Source organism: Rhinatrema bivittatum, chromosome 1 (assembly GCF_901001135.1).
Source record: "Rhinatrema bivittatum chromosome 1, aRhiBiv1.1, whole genome shotgun sequence".
NCBI classification, from domain to species: domain Eukaryota; kingdom Metazoa; phylum Chordata; class Amphibia; order Gymnophiona; family Rhinatrematidae; genus Rhinatrema; species Rhinatrema bivittatum.
In genome coordinates this window covers 342779596-342797152 of record NC_042615.1, presented here as the reverse complement: position 1 = coordinate 342797152, position 17557 = coordinate 342779596, and the positions used below count along the sequence as shown (strand labels likewise).

General features: G+C 42.9%; 1 protein-coding gene across 1 annotated transcript in view; it reads left to right on the top strand.

Moving 5' to 3' along the window:
- The window catches only part of PTPN13 (protein tyrosine phosphatase non-receptor type 13), a 659094-nt gene that overhangs the window by 639427 nt on the left and 2110 nt on the right, over nt 1–17557 (top strand). The window contains 2 exon segments of the mRNA XM_029599218.1: nt 4707–5044; nt 8637–8852. Of these exon segments, the coding sequence (XP_029455078.1) occupies nt 4707–5044; nt 8637–8852 (554 nt within the window).

Genomic DNA, 17557 nt, shown 5'->3' with positions numbered 1-17557 from the left:
GTCTTAGGCACATACTTGTACCCACATATCAAGCTGGCAGATGGATAAAAGGATATTTCTGTGTGTAACGTACTGCTTTACCCATAGAAATGCCTTTTAAAATGACCCTTCCTAGAAGAAGGTAATTTCCCCATCAGTTTGTCTAGTTTCAGAAAATAAAATTTGTAGTTAAGTGCCTGCAACAGCGTCCCTGTCAAGGTGTAGAAGAATAGAGGTTTCTCAGCAGAGGATGAAGTTTTGAAATGTACACATAAGCATTTTTATGCAAAGAAAATGAACATATACAGCTTTTAAATATGTAGGTCACGCACACACTTTCTTAGCGTGTAGACAGATGGACTCAGGACCAGTGGGTTATGCTCCCCTGCCAGCAGATGGAGATGGAGTAAGCTGACATCACAGTATATATATATATACTCCTGCAGTGAACCCAGCCTGCCAGTATTCTCCATCTCCAGCAGATGGTGGACATCCATCTCCCTATGGGGATTGCTACAGATTTTGGAAGGAGAATTAAAAAAAAAAAAAAAAAGCCCTGCTCTACTACGGTGATACCAGATGAGAATTCCTGAGATGATTTCCATGGTCCCTCAGATTTGTGCCTTGGTCCGGTAGCTGTTTTTTCCAGCATGGTCTTAGCTGATTGTACAACTTAAAGGCAGCGGGTGCAGGAGGCCAAGCGTGGTGGAGACCGTCTCTGTACTCAGCCGGTAAGGACTGAGCTCAGGTAAGTTTTAATAAAAAAAAAAAGAAAAAGAATGTAATTAAGGCAGAGACAGTGTAGAGGGGTTTTGCAGGACTTCCTCCAGTCTCCATGCTCAGTTCACCGTTCCGATGTTCGTTCCCACTCCTGTTGGAGTTAGGGAAACTGGGCAGCCTGGCAGGTTGAGCGGCCTGGGTGGGCTAGGCCCCGCAATTAGGCTTTTTCCTGCATGCTCTAGTGGCTTGATCTTGTTTGCTTCTCTCTCAGGAAGTTTGATGTTTCTGGAGTGAATTCCAGAACAGTTATGGAACACACTGCCACCTTTTTAGCAGATGTGGGCTGCAATTTGGTCTGCACCTCGGCTAGAAGAGTGGATTTGGTGATAGCAGCCAGGCATCAACTCTGGCTGCGAAATTATCGGCTGACGTGACCTCCAAAGCTAATCTTATGAAAATGCCCTTTAAAGGCTTGCTCTTGTTTGGGAGCGAGTTGGCCAGTAAGTGGGGTGAATCACCGGTTCCTCAGTTGCCGGAGGATAAGAAGCAGTTGCAACATCTCTTTGGTATGAGTCTTTTGTCTCAGTGATTCCAAACGTTTTCGTCCCTACAGAGGATCGACCTTTCAGAGGACTCAGGCCTTTCAGCAGTCCTTTCTTCCCAGACAGCCCAAGAGAGGAGCGGTTCTAGTGGCGGATCCTCTGGAGTTTCCCAATGAAGGGTTGCCGGCCCGCCTTCAGGAACAAGAGATAGGAGGATGCCTCTCTTTTATCAGAGGTGGGTCGAGATCACATTGGATCAGTGGGTCCTGGAGGTGATACAAGAAGGATATGTGCTGGAATTTCACAGTATTCCTCGGGATGTGTTCATGATGTCTCCTTACTATATCTCAGGAAGATATTGGCTGATATTCCATTTATTTTGTTGTGCCCAAGAAGAAGGGCTCCTTTCATCCCATCTTGGATCTCAAGGGAGTCAACCGTCATTTGCGGGTGACTTATTTTCACATGGAAACCTTGCAGTCCGTGATAATGGCTATACAGTCGGCAGAATTTCTGACCTCCCTGGATCTGTCCGAGGCCTACCTTCATATTCCCATCCACTTGGAGCACAAACTTTTCTGCATTTTGCAGTGTTTGGGTGCCATTATCAGCTTCGGGGGCTTCCTTTTGGTCTTGCCACTGCTCCCAAAACCTTTTCCAAGTTATAGTGGTGGTAGTGGCAGAGTTGAGAAGAGATGGAATCCTATTACACCCATATTTGGACGACTGGCTGATTCAAGAAAAGTTTCTGGAAGAGAGTTGTCTGGTGACTCGCAAGGTGATCTTTTTGCAGAGGCTCAGTTGGGTGATGAACCTGGCCAAGAGCAGTCTTCAGCCATCTCAGTCGTTGGAGTATCTGGGTTTTCGGTTCGACACAAGTCAGTCCAATGTTTTCCTGTCAAAAGTTCAGATTCAGAAATTGATGTCACAGGTGCATCTTTTGTTGAACCACTATATGCCCGACAGTCTCCAGTGTTGGGGAGCTCTCTGTCAGGAGCTAATGGTGTAAGGACGCTGGAATGCCGAAGAGTCCCTCTGGAGTATCAATAGCCTGGAAGCATGCCTGATTAAGCATGCTTGCAGTTCAGCCACAGACTGCAGGGTCAAGTGGTCCAAGTGATGTCAGACTACCTATTACGGTGGGCTTACATCAATTAGCGATACTCCTCCACATCTCTGACCTTATCCAAGGATGACAAGGAAATGGACTGATTCAAATGAAATTCTGAGACCACCTTCAGCAAGGATGGAACTGTATGCAGTTGTAATGCTCTTGGAGTCACCCAAAGGAACAGCTCCCAGCAAGACAAGGCCTGCAGCTCAGAAATTCGATGTGCCGATCATATAGCCATTGCCTACTCAGGTTAAGGCTCATTCCACTAGGGCTCAGGCAGTGTCATGAGCGGAAGTTAGTTTGTTATCCCCTGTTGACATTTACCGAGCTGCAACGTGGTCCTCCTTACACACTTTTTCCAGGTTTTATCATCTGGATGTGCAGGCCCAAGAGAGTGCAGCCTTTTGCACGTGTGGTGTTGACTGGACCGCGGTGGGGGGCCTCTCACCTTGTTAGGGAGAAGCTGTAGTATGTCCCACTGGTCCTGAGTCCATCTGTCTACACGCTAGGAAAGGAGAAATTACTACTTGCCTGATAATTTTGTTTTCCTTAGTGTAGACAGATGAATCAGCTTCCTGCCCTCAGCTGCAGAATGATGGTGTCAGAAGTCTTTCTCTGGGCTTTGTATTCCAGGGGATTACTGGTAAGTGTTCATCCTAGATTGGGGTACATACTTTCCTTGGTTGAGTTCAGTTTTTCTTGTTGGTTGAATACAGTAATGGTTGACTGTTTTTAATCAAGTTATTTCTTGTCTGTCCACAGTTGTTTTTTGAAGAGAATACTGGCAGGCTGGGGTCACTACAGAGTTATATATACTGTGATGTGAGCTTGCTCCGTCTCCATTTGCTGGCAGGGGAGCATAACCCACTGGTCCTGAGTCTATCTGTCTACATTAAGGAAAACAAAATTATCAGGTAAGTAGTAATTTCTCCATTCCACACACATTCCACACACACACACATTCCACACCTGCCCTTTTCCTGGAACTCCACTCCATAAACTTCTTAATTTCTTGGCCTGGCTTCCTTGACAATCTTTTTAACACAGAGAAGGTCATGCATCTTTCTGTTAGAACTTGTTTGTTAGACACTCTCCTGCATCCAATATAATTCCTCAAACATGTTATTTACCATATAATATTGTATAATGCACCTTACTGTTCCTCTCAATAGTTAAGTACTATGTCCTTTTATTCCATACGTCTCCTCTTATGTATATCCTCTCTTTGCTTCCACCTCTGCTCCCCCTTCCCTTTCCCTGTTTTTTGTATTTCATTTAGTTCCATGTAAACCGATATGATGTACCCACGAATACCGGTCTAGAAAAGCTGTTAAAATAAATAAATAAATTTTCAAACATCCTGCATAACTTATGTTGCAAGTACACCCATAAGTTACACCAATTTTCAAAGCTGACTTGCGTGCATAAACTTGCTTTGAAAATTATCCTACCAAAACTGTCGCATAAAAGCTACACCTGTTATTTGGCATGCACAAAATTTTCCTGGAAATGTATACACCTACAGTAGAATTTTATACAGTATACGAGTAAATCCTAACCCCTCCCTAACTCCGCTCCCAGAATTTCTCGGTTCAGTGGGAGTAAACATACACACGAACATGACATATACACATCAGGTTACCTGCATCCAGGACAGAAATTTTATCAAAGACCATTTCTGCATTTAATACACTGTCTAATGGGCAGTGGTCCCTTTGAAAATTACCCTCTTATGGGTCATTTTTCAACAAATGCTCAATGCTTCACTTAGGCCCCTACGTTTTAGGTCTGGAGGATAAATTTAGGACTGCAGTTCATTTGCCTAGACTTAAACACATAAGTTAGGTACCTGCTGCCTGAAATCAGCACTAGGCATCTAACATTTTATCTGCATGTTTAGCGAGGAAAGAAGACATGGATTTTTTAAAAATATTTATTCTGCTTTTCAAAGCAATTACTTTCAGGTACTGTAGGCATTTCCTTGTCCCCAGAGGGACCACAACCTAAGGACCAGATTCATTAAGGCTTTTTCTTCACTAAGGGATTAGTGAGAACAAAACCTAGTACCTGATTCACTAAGTAATGGAGGGTGAAGTGATTTGCCCAACATTACAAGGAGCCGCACTGGGATTTGAACCCTGGTTTACAGCCCACTGCTCTAAACATTGGGCTATTTCTCCACTCCATTTGTGCTTATGCATAGCATCATCTCGATTGTGTAGTGAGCATATCCTTTGCTGTTAAAATAGTTACGCATGTATATGTTAAGTACAGTTTTAATGTGTTGTTATGTACTATCTATATATAGTAGGGTTTTTTCTTTTTCTTTTATTTTGTTGGGATGAATTCAGATGATACCACTAGAGTTCCTCTAGGAGTGGAAATTGGATACATCAATGCCAGCTTCATCAAAATTCCAGTGGGCAATGATGAATTTGTTTACATTGCTTGCCAAGGACCTCTTCCTACGACAGTCGCTGACTTCTGGCATATGACTTGGGAACAAAACTGTACTGTTATAGCCATGATGACCCAGGAAGTAGAAGGAGGAAAGATCAAATGTCAGCGCTATTGGCCTGACACACCTGACAGTCCTAAAATGATAGATAGCCAACTTCAGCTTACCCTTGTGAGGACACACCAGCTGGAGAGTTTTATCGTGAGAATGCTGGAATTAGGCGATGTTCAAGTAAGTGAGATCATATCGTACAGTTTGTCATTCAGCAATTTCAATAAAATCACTGCTAAATTAGAAGTCGTTATATAGATATGGAAGAACACAGGACAGGGTGTACAGTTGTAAAAAATTATACTCACACTTCTGGTACATTCCGACGCACAAGGCCAAAGTTTATCAGCCTCTGAGATGTGTTATATCTCTACAATCACAGTATTTGAAGTGTGTCGCACTTAGAAAATGTTTAGCTTAAATAGATTTTTCTTCTCTTTAATTGGTATTAAAAAATTTGTTTTAAAAAAGTATATATATAGAGAAAGAAAAAAAAAACTGTGCAGTGTTATGACGCGCAATAAAAATTGAGGTAATTTTCAAAGGACTTATATGCGTAAAAGTAGCATATATTGTAGCAATATTCAAAAGCCCATTTATGCAAGTAAAACCTTTTGACAATTCAGCCCTATGGAGTGAGTTTTGCTTTCAGAAATTAGCGCCTACCCAAAGGTAGGCGCTAATTTCTTCGGGCACCAGGAAAGTGCACAGAAAAGTAGTAAAAACTGCTTTTCTGTGCACCCTCCGACTTAATATCATGGCGATATTAAGTCGGAGGTCCCGAAGGGTAAAAAAAGTAAAAGAAAAAAAGAAAAAAGAAAAATTTGAAGTCAGCCCACGGCTGTCGGGTCAAAAACCGGACGCTCAATTTTGCCGGCGTCTGGTTTCTGAGCCTGTGGCTGTCAGCGGGCTCGAGAAACCGACGCCGGCAAAATTGAGCATCGGCTGTCAAACCCGCTGACAGCTGCCGCTCCTGTCAAAAAGGAGGCGCTAGGGACGCGCTAGTGTCCCTAGCGCCTCCTTTTGCGTGTTTCTACCGCTGGGCCTCATTTAAATAGAGAATCGTGCGCACAGGAGAGTGGCCTGTTCGCCCGCTCTCCCGCGGACTTTACTGTATCGGCCCGTTAGTGAGCAATATTGTGGAGGGATTAAAAGGTAAAGTTTGTCCTTTTGCATAATGAGAAGCAATTTAAGAAAGCTGGTTGAGTGGTCAAAGGTTTGGCAGTTTGGATTCAGTAATAAGAAGTGTAGAGTCATGCATTTGGGCTACCGCAATCCAAAAGAGCTGTCTGAGATGGGAGGGCAAAAGACTGATGTGCACGGACTGGGAGAGAGACCTCAGGGTGATAGTGTCTGATGATCTGAAGGTGGCAAAGCAATGTGATAAGGCAGTGGCTAAGGCCAGAGGTGCTGGGCTGCATTTTAAAGAGGCATAACCAGCTGGAAAATGGAGGTGATAATACCACTGTACAGATCCTTGGTAAGACCTCACCTAGGTTCAGTTCTGGAGACCTCATCTCAAAAAGGATAGAGACAGGGCAGAGGCAGTCCAGAGAAAGGCGACCAAAATGGTCTGCATGGAAAGACTTTTGTGAGAAGACTGAAGGACTAATAAGTATATCCTAGAGGAGAGAGATATGATACAGACTTTCAAATACCTGAAAGGAATTAATGATGCACAAAAATCAAATTTTTTCCAGTGAAAAGGAAGTTGTAAAACTAGGGGTCACGATATGAAACTCCAAGGGAGAAGATTCAGGAACAATGTCAGGAACCTTTTTTCTTCGTGGAAAGGGTGGTGGGTGCGTGCAATGCCCTCCTGGAAGAGGTAGTGAAGTCAAGAAAAGTAATGGAATTCTAAAGGGTATGGGACAAACAAAGAGGATCCCTGCTGGCTAGAGAATGGAAATGAAGAAATGGGGAAACTTTTCTATTACATTAAAACTTACATTTCTGCGTGAGGTAGCCTGCACAGAGCAGTAGTTATTACTATCCTTAACAGAAGACTTAGTGTAACCTGCAAGGGGTGGCAGTTACTATTGCCCTAAAAAACTTGCTGGGCACACTAGGTGGACCATTTTGGTCTTTATCTGCCGTCATTTACTATGTTACTATATCACTAGGGCCTGTGTTTGGCTTTGTGTGATTTCAAAACCGGGACATCAATTTCTATTGGCTATTATATTGTCATATTGACAGTTTTGCACTTCGCATGCTGTAAGGAAAACCTTTGTTGATGGAACATGATGATGTTATGCACATTGTGACAGCATTGTGAGAGAACACGAGTATTACCTGACTAAAGGGATTATGTTGATCTTCTAGGGTATAAATAAATACTGGAGATAATTTTCAGAGAAGTTACGCAGTAAAAACATATATCATAGCATTTTTCAAAACCCATTTATGCATTTAAAACCTTTTGACAATTCAGCCTCATAGCATGAATTTTCCAAGGTGTTACTCGCATAAAAGTAGCAAATTTAAAAAACCCATTTACGCACATAAAGTCCATTTATGCAGGTAAAACCCAGTTTTACGCGCATAAATCCTGCGTATAACTATCCAGTGTGTTATGCCTAAAAAAGCGGAATATAAATCAAAGAAATAAAAAAATAAATATTATTGAAATCCTGATGAGGTTTCCAAGTTGGAATCAAAATGTAGCCAAAATGAATGAAAATTATTTTTAATGGCATGTAACTGAATGCCCAGCTTTCTGATTTGAATTGTGTCTAGTAAGTGAGCAATTAACATCTGTGCTAATGGAATAAAATATATAAAACATTTATTTATAAATACAGAGAGAGAGAGAGCTCGATATATTTATTCCTCCTAGTGACCTCAGAAAAGTTGGTTTTGATAGGTTACGCTCACTGTGAACCATACTGCACCCCCACATCCTCCATTCCCTCTTTAGCTTGATTGCCTTTACCTCTTCAGCCTCTGATGGATACCTCCCTTCCCCCACAGTTGACATATCCAGATGACACACAATACCTTTGCTGGCCCAAGGAACACCTCTTACAAGGTCCACCCTCAGTGCCACTCGTTAGTTGGCAGGGGCCATTGCTAGCTGTTGCCTTCCTTGCATCTCTAGGCATGGACGCATCACCTCTTCAAGACACTGAGGCCCAGCTATCCCAGATGGATAAGGGATCTGCATCTGAATTCCCCATCTCACAGCATGCAGCACTGTGGCCTGAGCCACAGTGCCAAACCCACTATTTTTTCTTAGTGGTAGATTCTAGTATTTACTCATTATTGACTTAAAACTGTAGAGCCTGTAATTAATCAGCTCACTCCTTTACCCCTTTTGATGTTGTTCTATCAACTATGCTTCTTACAGTGCATTGGCATCGTTGCTACCTTCAGATATTCCTTATAGATAACATAAACAGCTCACCTACTAAACCATTTCCTCTTCATGTGAACCCCATCCAGACCCCTTGGCTCAATAATGTTTGTGCTGATAGTTTGTTTTTTGGTGTATGTACATCAAAGGCCATCCCCAGAATTGCTTGATGCTTTCACCGGTAAAACTCATACATGTTCATATTGTCCAAGTGAACAGATCTACTTTTCAGCATGTTTTTATTCTTAGTAATAGCCCAAGGCAAAATGTGATTGATGCATGTACATAATGTGGAAATAACTGGACTACTTTCTCACAGAGCTCTGCATGTAATGCATTTATAATTAATGTTATAAAAAGTAAATGATTATGTTTGCTTTATTTCCTGTATTTGTTCTGTGTATTTTATACTTTTAGACAGGTGAAGTGCGACATATTTCACATCTGAATTTCACTGCCTGGCCAGATCATGACACACCTAGCCAACCAAATCAGTTGCTCACCTTTATTTCCTACATGAGACACATCTACAAATCAGGCCCCATCATCACTCACTGCAGTGCAGGCATTGGACGCTCAGGGACCCTCATATGTATAGATGCAATGCTGGGGCTTATCAGCCGGGATCTTCATGTAAGTAGCAAGGTGATAAATGTGAATCAAGTTGTTAACTCAGCAGAAGAATTGATATGCTGCTTGGGTTGTATATATTATTGTGGTAGACAGAGGTCCTCTTTTCAAACTGCACAAAGTGGGAAATACCATTTGTAAACTACCACAATAATATATAAAATCTGTACAGGTTGTGATTTAATTAACATTTAATTTACTACTACAATTCTCTGGATATTTTTGTTATTGACTCTGTTTCTTCATCTGTGATATATCTAGTTTTTTTCTTTGTCTAAAACCATTCTACTATTCATTTATACAGTAATAACAGATGTATAAAGTGATGAACAAATACACATAAGCAATAGTCCTTGCTCTCTAGAGCTTACAGTCTAATCAAGACTCACAAACAAGATAAATAAGAGATGTTAATTACAGAATTGGAAACACTCTAAGTAAAGCTAAATAATCAGAGTTCTTCCTAAAAAAAAAATAAAAACAGGCATTGGCGTGGATGGGGGTGGAACAGGAAGGGTGGGATAATAACAGCCATATTTTTCTGCAAAGTAGGCTTTACATCCTGTGTACAATTAAACTGAAGGCATCTTTAAAAACAAATAGAAACCGAAATGTAAAGAAACAGAATCTGAGAATGTGTTAACCCAACAAAATCAGCCACACATCTCTTGAGACGGTTTGTTAGTTTCATCTCATGTGATGTGAATCTCATGTGAGCATAGATGATTCTAGAGAGATTATGGGTTGAATCCTGTATGAAAATGACTTCTAAAGTTTGCATCCAGACATTGCCATCATAAAAAATAAACTAACAGCAGGCATCATATACAGCGCACAATTAAACCTTAGGTATCTTTATACAAAAATAGAACCAAATATAAAATGAAAATGAATCTGTTATATTTTATATTTTCATTTCCTTTTAATTATAGCCTCTCTCTTCTCTTGAGTTTGCTCTTTTGCTATTTTTTGCTGTATTCATTATTTTTAGGTGCACCAGATTGGGAATGATATAGGTTATTGATAAAAAAGCAACACCTTTACTAGTTAAATCTCATATGGTGAAAATTACCAGTTTCTTTGATTTAGAAACAAAATATAATTAAAAAAGAATAAGGTTAATGTTAGCTTATTTACTTGTTCTGATTGATATATAAACTGTATATTTAACAAACAGTATTAACACTACTTCTTTAAGTAAATAATCCTGAGTAGAAATGCCAGGGGCAGGACTGTCATGAGTACCCACATCCCTAAAAAGATTGAAATGTCTGTCCCTTTTAAGGCATGTTTCACCAGTGCTGAGCACTTACCCTAACCCTAACCCTCTTATCTGTCCATTCTCAAGCATAGGCCCTCCAGCACACCCAGATGTGCTGAAATATTATAAATTAATTTATTGGTAGGGTTCCAGCACATCTGCCAAACCTGGGCCAGTTCTGTGCAAGGAAAGAGCTCCTGATAGCTGTTCTAGTAGAGAAGAAATGCACCTCCTTTCCATTATGCCAGAAGTGTACAAGTTTCTTCATTGCTTCATCTATTGGGAAGAAATGTCATGGTACTTGATGGTCAGGTTAAATTTAACAAATTCTTTGTGGCCTCTCCTCCTGATTTCACCATCAGTCCTCTCCGAAATTATTTACAGTTATGTAACTAGATGTTGCATTGTCTCTTACCACATGAATGTTTCTACTTCTGCTAGCCATTCTTCATTGGTTCTGCACTGAGCAGTGCATCTTGTTTAAACATCTCGGCCTACTATATAAGGCAGTTCATAATCTGACTCTGCCTTATTTTCCTCTCTAATTTCTGTTTCCTGCTCATCCAAATCAGAAACACTCTGCCAATCCCTTACTCCTTGTTGCGACCGTTGGTCTGCAACGGCTTCGCCCCGCCTACCTTACTCTTCCTGCAGCTCCTCCCGCTCACCTCGGATACTGGCTGCCGCTGCGTCTGTCTGCTGACCTCTCTGGCGTCCCCGGACCTGCTTTAGTGCTGCTTCCCGCCATGCTCCTCCAAGGTACCATAGGCCGCGCGTGCACCGCCCTCATCTTTATTTCCTCGCTGGCGCGAACCTCAGGGCTGTCCCCCTGAGATGACGTCACGCTGCCCGGATATTTAAATCTACCTCTTTTTCTAGCTAATTAGCAACAATCTAGTTAGCAATCTAGTTAGCAACAATCTAGTTAGCAACAACTCGGATTACTACGGATGGGATTCGCTCTCCATACCAAAGCTACTCTGCCACTCCAGCGTTATCTGGAACTCTTACTGCTAAAGGGGTACCCGCTCCTCGGGGGCCTCTTCTGCTTCTTTCAGGTGCTATCAGAAAACCGGTACTCGCTCCTCGAGGGCCCATGTTCCCTGAGTCGCTGCCTGCATCTACCATCCTTTCTACTTGGAAGACTTTACTAACAGTTTACATCTGTGAGTACAACTACCATCTATTCCACAGTATTGCATCCCTGGAGCCAGGTACTCGCTCCTCGAGGGCCTGCCCTCTGTTCCAGTGCCAGTCCTCTCGTCTAGGGGAACCGCTGTGTGAGTACAATACCACTGAGTCTCCCAGCTCTAAGGGATCAGGTACTCGCTCCTCGAGGGCCTGCTTTCCCTGCCTCAGAGCTTCTCCTCTTCTACCTGGGACTCTGTGTATTTCTCACTGTGTACTCATAACTCTCAGTCTCTTTCCACTACAGCACAGCCAAGCAGAGGATTCGCTGTTCCAGCGTCCTGTGGGATACTCGCCCATCCGGGCTCAACATCTACTACTCACTACTGCCACCTCTGGTGGTTTCCAAAACTGTTTAAATAAAGACTCAATCTGTGTTTGTGTGTCCAGAGTCTAGCCTGACACCGTGGTCCCTCACAGGACTGCCCCCCTTGGGCGTGGTCAGCTGCCACAGTGTCCAAGGATCCAACCAAACACCAATAATCATAACACTCCTATGAGGAACCATCGTATTTCTGTGCTGTCTCTCTCTCGGCCCCCTTCCATTGGAACAAATTGCCACTAGATATTCAAAGTGCACCTTCTCTTTTCCACTTGTGCAAGAAAATTGAGACACACTTCCTCAATATTTTGCTTTTCTCATCATTTACAATGATTGTATCTACTACTGAAATAATGCCATAATTTGTGACAAAGTTTTCCAGAGAAGAGCGCCATAGAAAAGCCCAACAATTTTATATAATGTAATCTTATTGGCCAACCACAAGGCAGAATCTCTGACACATTAGTAACTGTATTTTATAGATAACTATATTTATATTTATCCTGCACTGAGAAGTGCTTCAGAAGTTCACATGCCATTAAAGCATTAAAGATTTCATTATTGTTGTTAACGATGGTTAGACTGCTCTCCTGGAATTATCTTTTGGGGGCAGCCACCACTTGAGTGCAATTCACTTATACACACATTTGGACACTCTAGTGACTGTGATTGTGATTCTGTGAGCAGAATGAGCCAGTTGGTTCCTTTGAGACTGATGTGTATGTGTCACTCTTATCAACTTGACTGATCCAAGGTTAGCTGTCGGACTGCAAGGTAGTTTAAGAAAGTTACAAAAAAAATAGCTTAAAAGTAATGTTTTCGGTTTATGTGGGTTAGCGTGACTACTTCTTGTCTGTATTTTTTGATATGACACAGTATATGCAAAGCCTTAACAGGTTTTTTTTTCATCTGGACTTTCTAGTGATGTATACTCTATTTGTCATTCTTCTTAAATTTCAAAGAAAATGAATGTCTTTTGTATTTTTTGCTATTTTGAAATGATAAATCAGTGCTTTCTATTATGGTCACTCCCCTTTTTTGTTGCAGAGATTTAGTAGCTATAGAAGGCCTGGAGAAAACCACTATCTTTGCAAATTGTGATTCCCTTTTATTGGTTTAATAAAAGCATTGGGCCGGATTTTAAAAGGGTTACGTGCATAACGTACGCGCGTAACCCTTTTAAAATCCCCCTGCACGGGCCGAGCCTATTTTGCATAGGCTCGGCGGCGCGCGCAAGCCCCAGGACGCGCGTAAGTCCCAGGGCTTGCCTGGGGGGGGCGTGTCGGGAGTGACGCGGCTTTTTCGGGGCATGTCCGGGAGCGTGTTTCCGGCTCAGGGGCATGGCCGAGTGCCCCGACACAGCGGCCTGTGTCGGGGCCTGCCGCACCGGCGCCCTTAAGTTACTACTGCCCGGAGGCAGTAGTAACTTTTAAGATAAAGGTAGGGAGTTAGTACTCTGACTCTGCCTTATTTTCCTCTCTAATTTCTGTTTCCTGCTCATCCCTTCTGTTCCCAAATCTGAAACACTCTGCCAATCACTTACTCCTTGTTGTGACCGTTGGTCTGCAACGGCTTCGCCCCGCCTACCTTACTCTTCTTGCGGTTCCTCCCGCTCACCTTGGACTACTGGGTGTCGCGATTTTGGAGCGGCCTCAGAGGGAACGGGCAGCGTGCGCAGGGCTCGGCATGCGCAAGGTGCACAAATGCGCACCCCCCTGCGCGCGCCGACCCTGGATTTTATGAGCCGCGCGTATCTTATAAAATCCCGCGTACTTTTGTTCGCGCGCGCGTAGATTTGTAAAATCTACCCCATTATGTACCTAGTTCCCTCCTTCAGATGCTTCCTTTTAGAAATATTCTTTCCTTGTGGCTACTTCCAGCAATTGAGGCTGTATAGAATCTTTGGATGGTTTGGATAAGTTTGCCATATGTTTCCTGTGATAAACAGTGTCCAAACACTTACATCACTTGCAGTAAGAGTGACAAAGTTGGATTTGCTTTCTAAAACTCTTACTTCACCAGAAATGAATTTTGGGGGGGGGCCCAAGATTAACATGGGTAGGCAGTTGACATTGAAGTTTAGGCCCTGCTATTTGTACTCTTATCAATAAATAATGCCTTAGAGTGCATCTGACAATGGATTTCTAAGTAGTTTCATTATGAGTGATGCTTTAAAATATTTTAATTCTATTATTTCAAGCACTTACCAGCATTAAAAATACCTTATTAGTCTATATTAATTTATTTTATATTTATTGCAGTTTATAAATACACATCATGTAAAAAGTAACAAGTTTAACAGAAATATCAGTTCCAATTGTGTAATAAAACAAATATAAATGTATTCTTTTATGAATCCTCCTTTCCAAAAATGCAGAGTATCTCATAACCACGGCCCACGCAAGCCCACCTATGGCTATGCCACTGCTTCACCTTAGAAGTCCTCTTCGACTTCTCTCTGCTTCTCTACGCATATCGAAAACACTGCTAAAACGTATCGTTTCTTTCTTTATAACATTGCCAAAATCCGTCCTTTCCTTTCTGAACACACGACTAGAACCCTTATCCACTTTTTCATCTCCTCCCGCTTAGGCTATTGCAACCTGCTCCTCACAGGTCTCCCAGAAAGCCATTTCTCTTCACTGCAATCTGCGCTAAATTCAGCCGCGCGACTTATCTTTCGCCAGAGTCGCTGCACCCTTATAAACCCCTCTTCTGAAGTCACTGCATTGGCTCCCTGTCCACTTCCACATACAGTTCAAGCTCCTTTTTCTCACCTGCAAATGCCTCTGCATCACCTCACTCCCTCTCCTCTCTTATCTCTCTCAACACCCCCTCCTCGTGCACTCCGCTCGTCGGATAAGTCACTCCTATCTGTGCCCTTCTCCCCTACTGCCAGTTCCAGACTCCATGCTTTCCACCTGGCTGCATTTAGTCTCGTTAACTGACTTTATTTTCTTTTTAATCATTGTCTTGCTTTATGAAATACCCCAAGTCTCTTGTCCTGTATGTTTGTCTTATTAGATTGTAAGCTCTATTGAGCAGGGACTGTCTTTTTGTGTGTTTGTATAGCGCTGCGTATATCGTGTAGCGCTGTAGAAATGTTAAGTACTAGTAGCAGTAGAAAGAAGGAGAATGTTGAAGATTTTTTGTTCTGAATTGCTGACAGATCTACATTACGTCACACCCCACACACTGATCTTCTTCGCCAGGTAATTTGACTCCTACTCCACTTTTCTGGCCAATACCTCTCTTTTGCTCAGTAAAAACACACCACCATCTTTTTTTCATGTGGGAATAACAGGCCACAGCTTCACTCAAGTTACAGGTAGCATATTGCCTGACCATAAATATCATATAATAACCATTAACCAATAACTATTACCTTGCCAACCTGAGGGGGGTATTCAAACTCTTTTAACACCTTACACTCAGCCCAAAGTGCAATCCTCTACAGGCGGGCTCCAGCAACTGTCTCACCCAACTCCATGACCGAGACAGCGGCACAGTCCCAAGGTGTTACCACCATGCCTTGCAGGTAACATGCCCTCCTGTGTATCACCTCAGCATTTGCAGAGCTGTATGCCTTTTCTTTACCCAGTCCTCCTTGATCCCACCCCCGAACCAGGGGCTGGGTCTAAAATGCATATTACTGAGCAAGGGCGCTTCAAATACAGAGCTTGGAAACCCTTTTCTTTCTCAGGCAGAATTCTTCCATATTTTCCAGCACCTGAGCCCCCAAACCTATGCTGTACCCCCTCCTAATTGCTGGAGAGGTCCCTCAATTGTGGTGATACTTCTGCCTGCCCCTTACCTTCTCCATGTTCTAATGAGCGCAGTAGAAGGGTCTGTCTCCACTAGACTGACCTTGCCTACTCATTTCCCCTTATTTATATCTCCTGCCTGAAATCATACTGCGTTTCTGCTGTACATGGTAGATAACAAGCCTATTTCTTTACTCTAACATCTGGCATGGGTTCATCCTTCTCTGAACACTTTATTAAATAGGCAGCAAACTGTATATAGGGGCACATAAATAAATATATACTGTTATTTATTACTGTTTGGTAATGAAGTGTTTTTATGTTTTGCTTTATAGTTTGTTTTTAGCTTGTTTTGTTTTTCATTCTGTTATGTGTGTATTCATTTTGTACATCTCTTTGAGCTTCTAAATAAGTGATTAATCAAATCCTTGATAAAGATAAAGGGGTAGATTTTCAAACGTGTGCACGCGCGCATCCGTGTGCGCACACTACCCGGCTCACCCGATTTTATAACATGCGTGCGCACACTACCCGGCTCACCCGATTTTATAACATGCGTGCGCAGGTGCGTGCATGTTATAAAATCGGGGGTCAGCGTGCGCAGGGGGGGTGCACACTTTTGTGCATCATGTGCGCGCCGACGCCCGCGGCCTTACTCAGTTCCCTCCCAGTCTGCTCCAATTTCGGAGCGGACTGGGAGGGAACTTCCCAACCCCCCTACACTAACCTCCCTTCCCCTTCCCCTAACCTTCCTGCCCCCTAGCCCTAACCTAGACCCCCCCCCTAAAATTTTTAATTTACCTCTTGCGCCTGCCTCGGGACAGGTGCAGGTTGTGTGTGCTGGCACCCTGCCGGCAGGCGATCCCCCCGGCACAGCGGCAAATGGCCGCTGTGCCAGGGGCCTCTAGCTCCACCTCGCCCTGCCGCCCAGGATTGTTATGATAGTTTTAGTTCTAAATATCCCTCTCATCCAGATTGCAAGCTGTGCGAAAAGGGACAGCACAAGATCTGAGTTGTTGAATTGATAATAGTTGATGAACAACATTTATATTTGTAAAGTCCATAAATCCCCGCTTTCAAAGCCAGTGTATACGGACAGACTTCCCAGAGTGGAGTGGACCAAATGAAAAAGCCTTGAAATAGCCTTAGCCGAAGTTGGCCAGTATTTCGCTTTTATGCTGCATCAGGGCTGAATGTTTCAACAATGCAACCTACTACTTTCGACGGATCCACGACTCTCACTGCATTGTTGCATTATTGAAACAGTTCAGCCCTGATACAGCATAAAAGCAAAGCGCTGGCTAATGTTGGCTAAGGCTAAGTTATTTCAAGGCTTTTTCAATTGGTCCACTCTACTCTGGGAAGTTTCTCCGCACACACTGGCTTTGAAAGCGAGGATTTATGGACTTTACAAAGATAAGTGTTCATCTATTATCAATTCAGCAATTCAAGTCTTGGCATTTAATCAAAGATATAGGGAGCATTCAGCTGATTTGCTAAGATCTTGTGCAGTTCTTTTTCGAACAAAGGGGATATTCCTGTTTTGTTTTGGTTTTTTTTAAAGGATAAAATAATGTAAAAATTTGGGTAAATCAAAAAACGTTTTTAGATTGCAAGCATTAATAAAAGTATAAGATTTTTTCCAAAAAAACAAAATTAGATAGGAGGTAGAGGTTTTGGACCAAAGATTGTACAAAGGAGTATGTTAGAGTGAATATTCACGTTCATACTTAAGCTCTAATTTTAAAAAGCCCGGCACGCAAAAATCAGGGGATACATGCGTGGCCATGCGTGCACCAAGCACATTTTAGAAACAGCCCGGCCGCGTGCATATCTCCTGATACGCACAGAAGTGCCAGGCCAGCGAAAAGGGGCAGGGCGGGGATTGACCGGGACAGCGGCCATTAGGCCCTGTCCTGGGGAAGCGCGTGCTGGCAGCTGGCCAGCGCGCCAAAGTTACTTTTGCTCCAAAAGAGCAGTTAGTATGAAAACAAAACAAATCAGGCTAGCTAGGTAGGGGTTAGGGGTCAGGGAGGAAAGTGGAAAAGGTAGGAAGGGTAATTAGGGGGATAGGGAAGTTCCCTCCCAGTCTGCGCCTTAATTGGAGCAGACTGGGAGGGAACTGGGGAAGGCTCTGTTGTGTTCCCCCCCCCCTCCCCGTTGCACACATTAG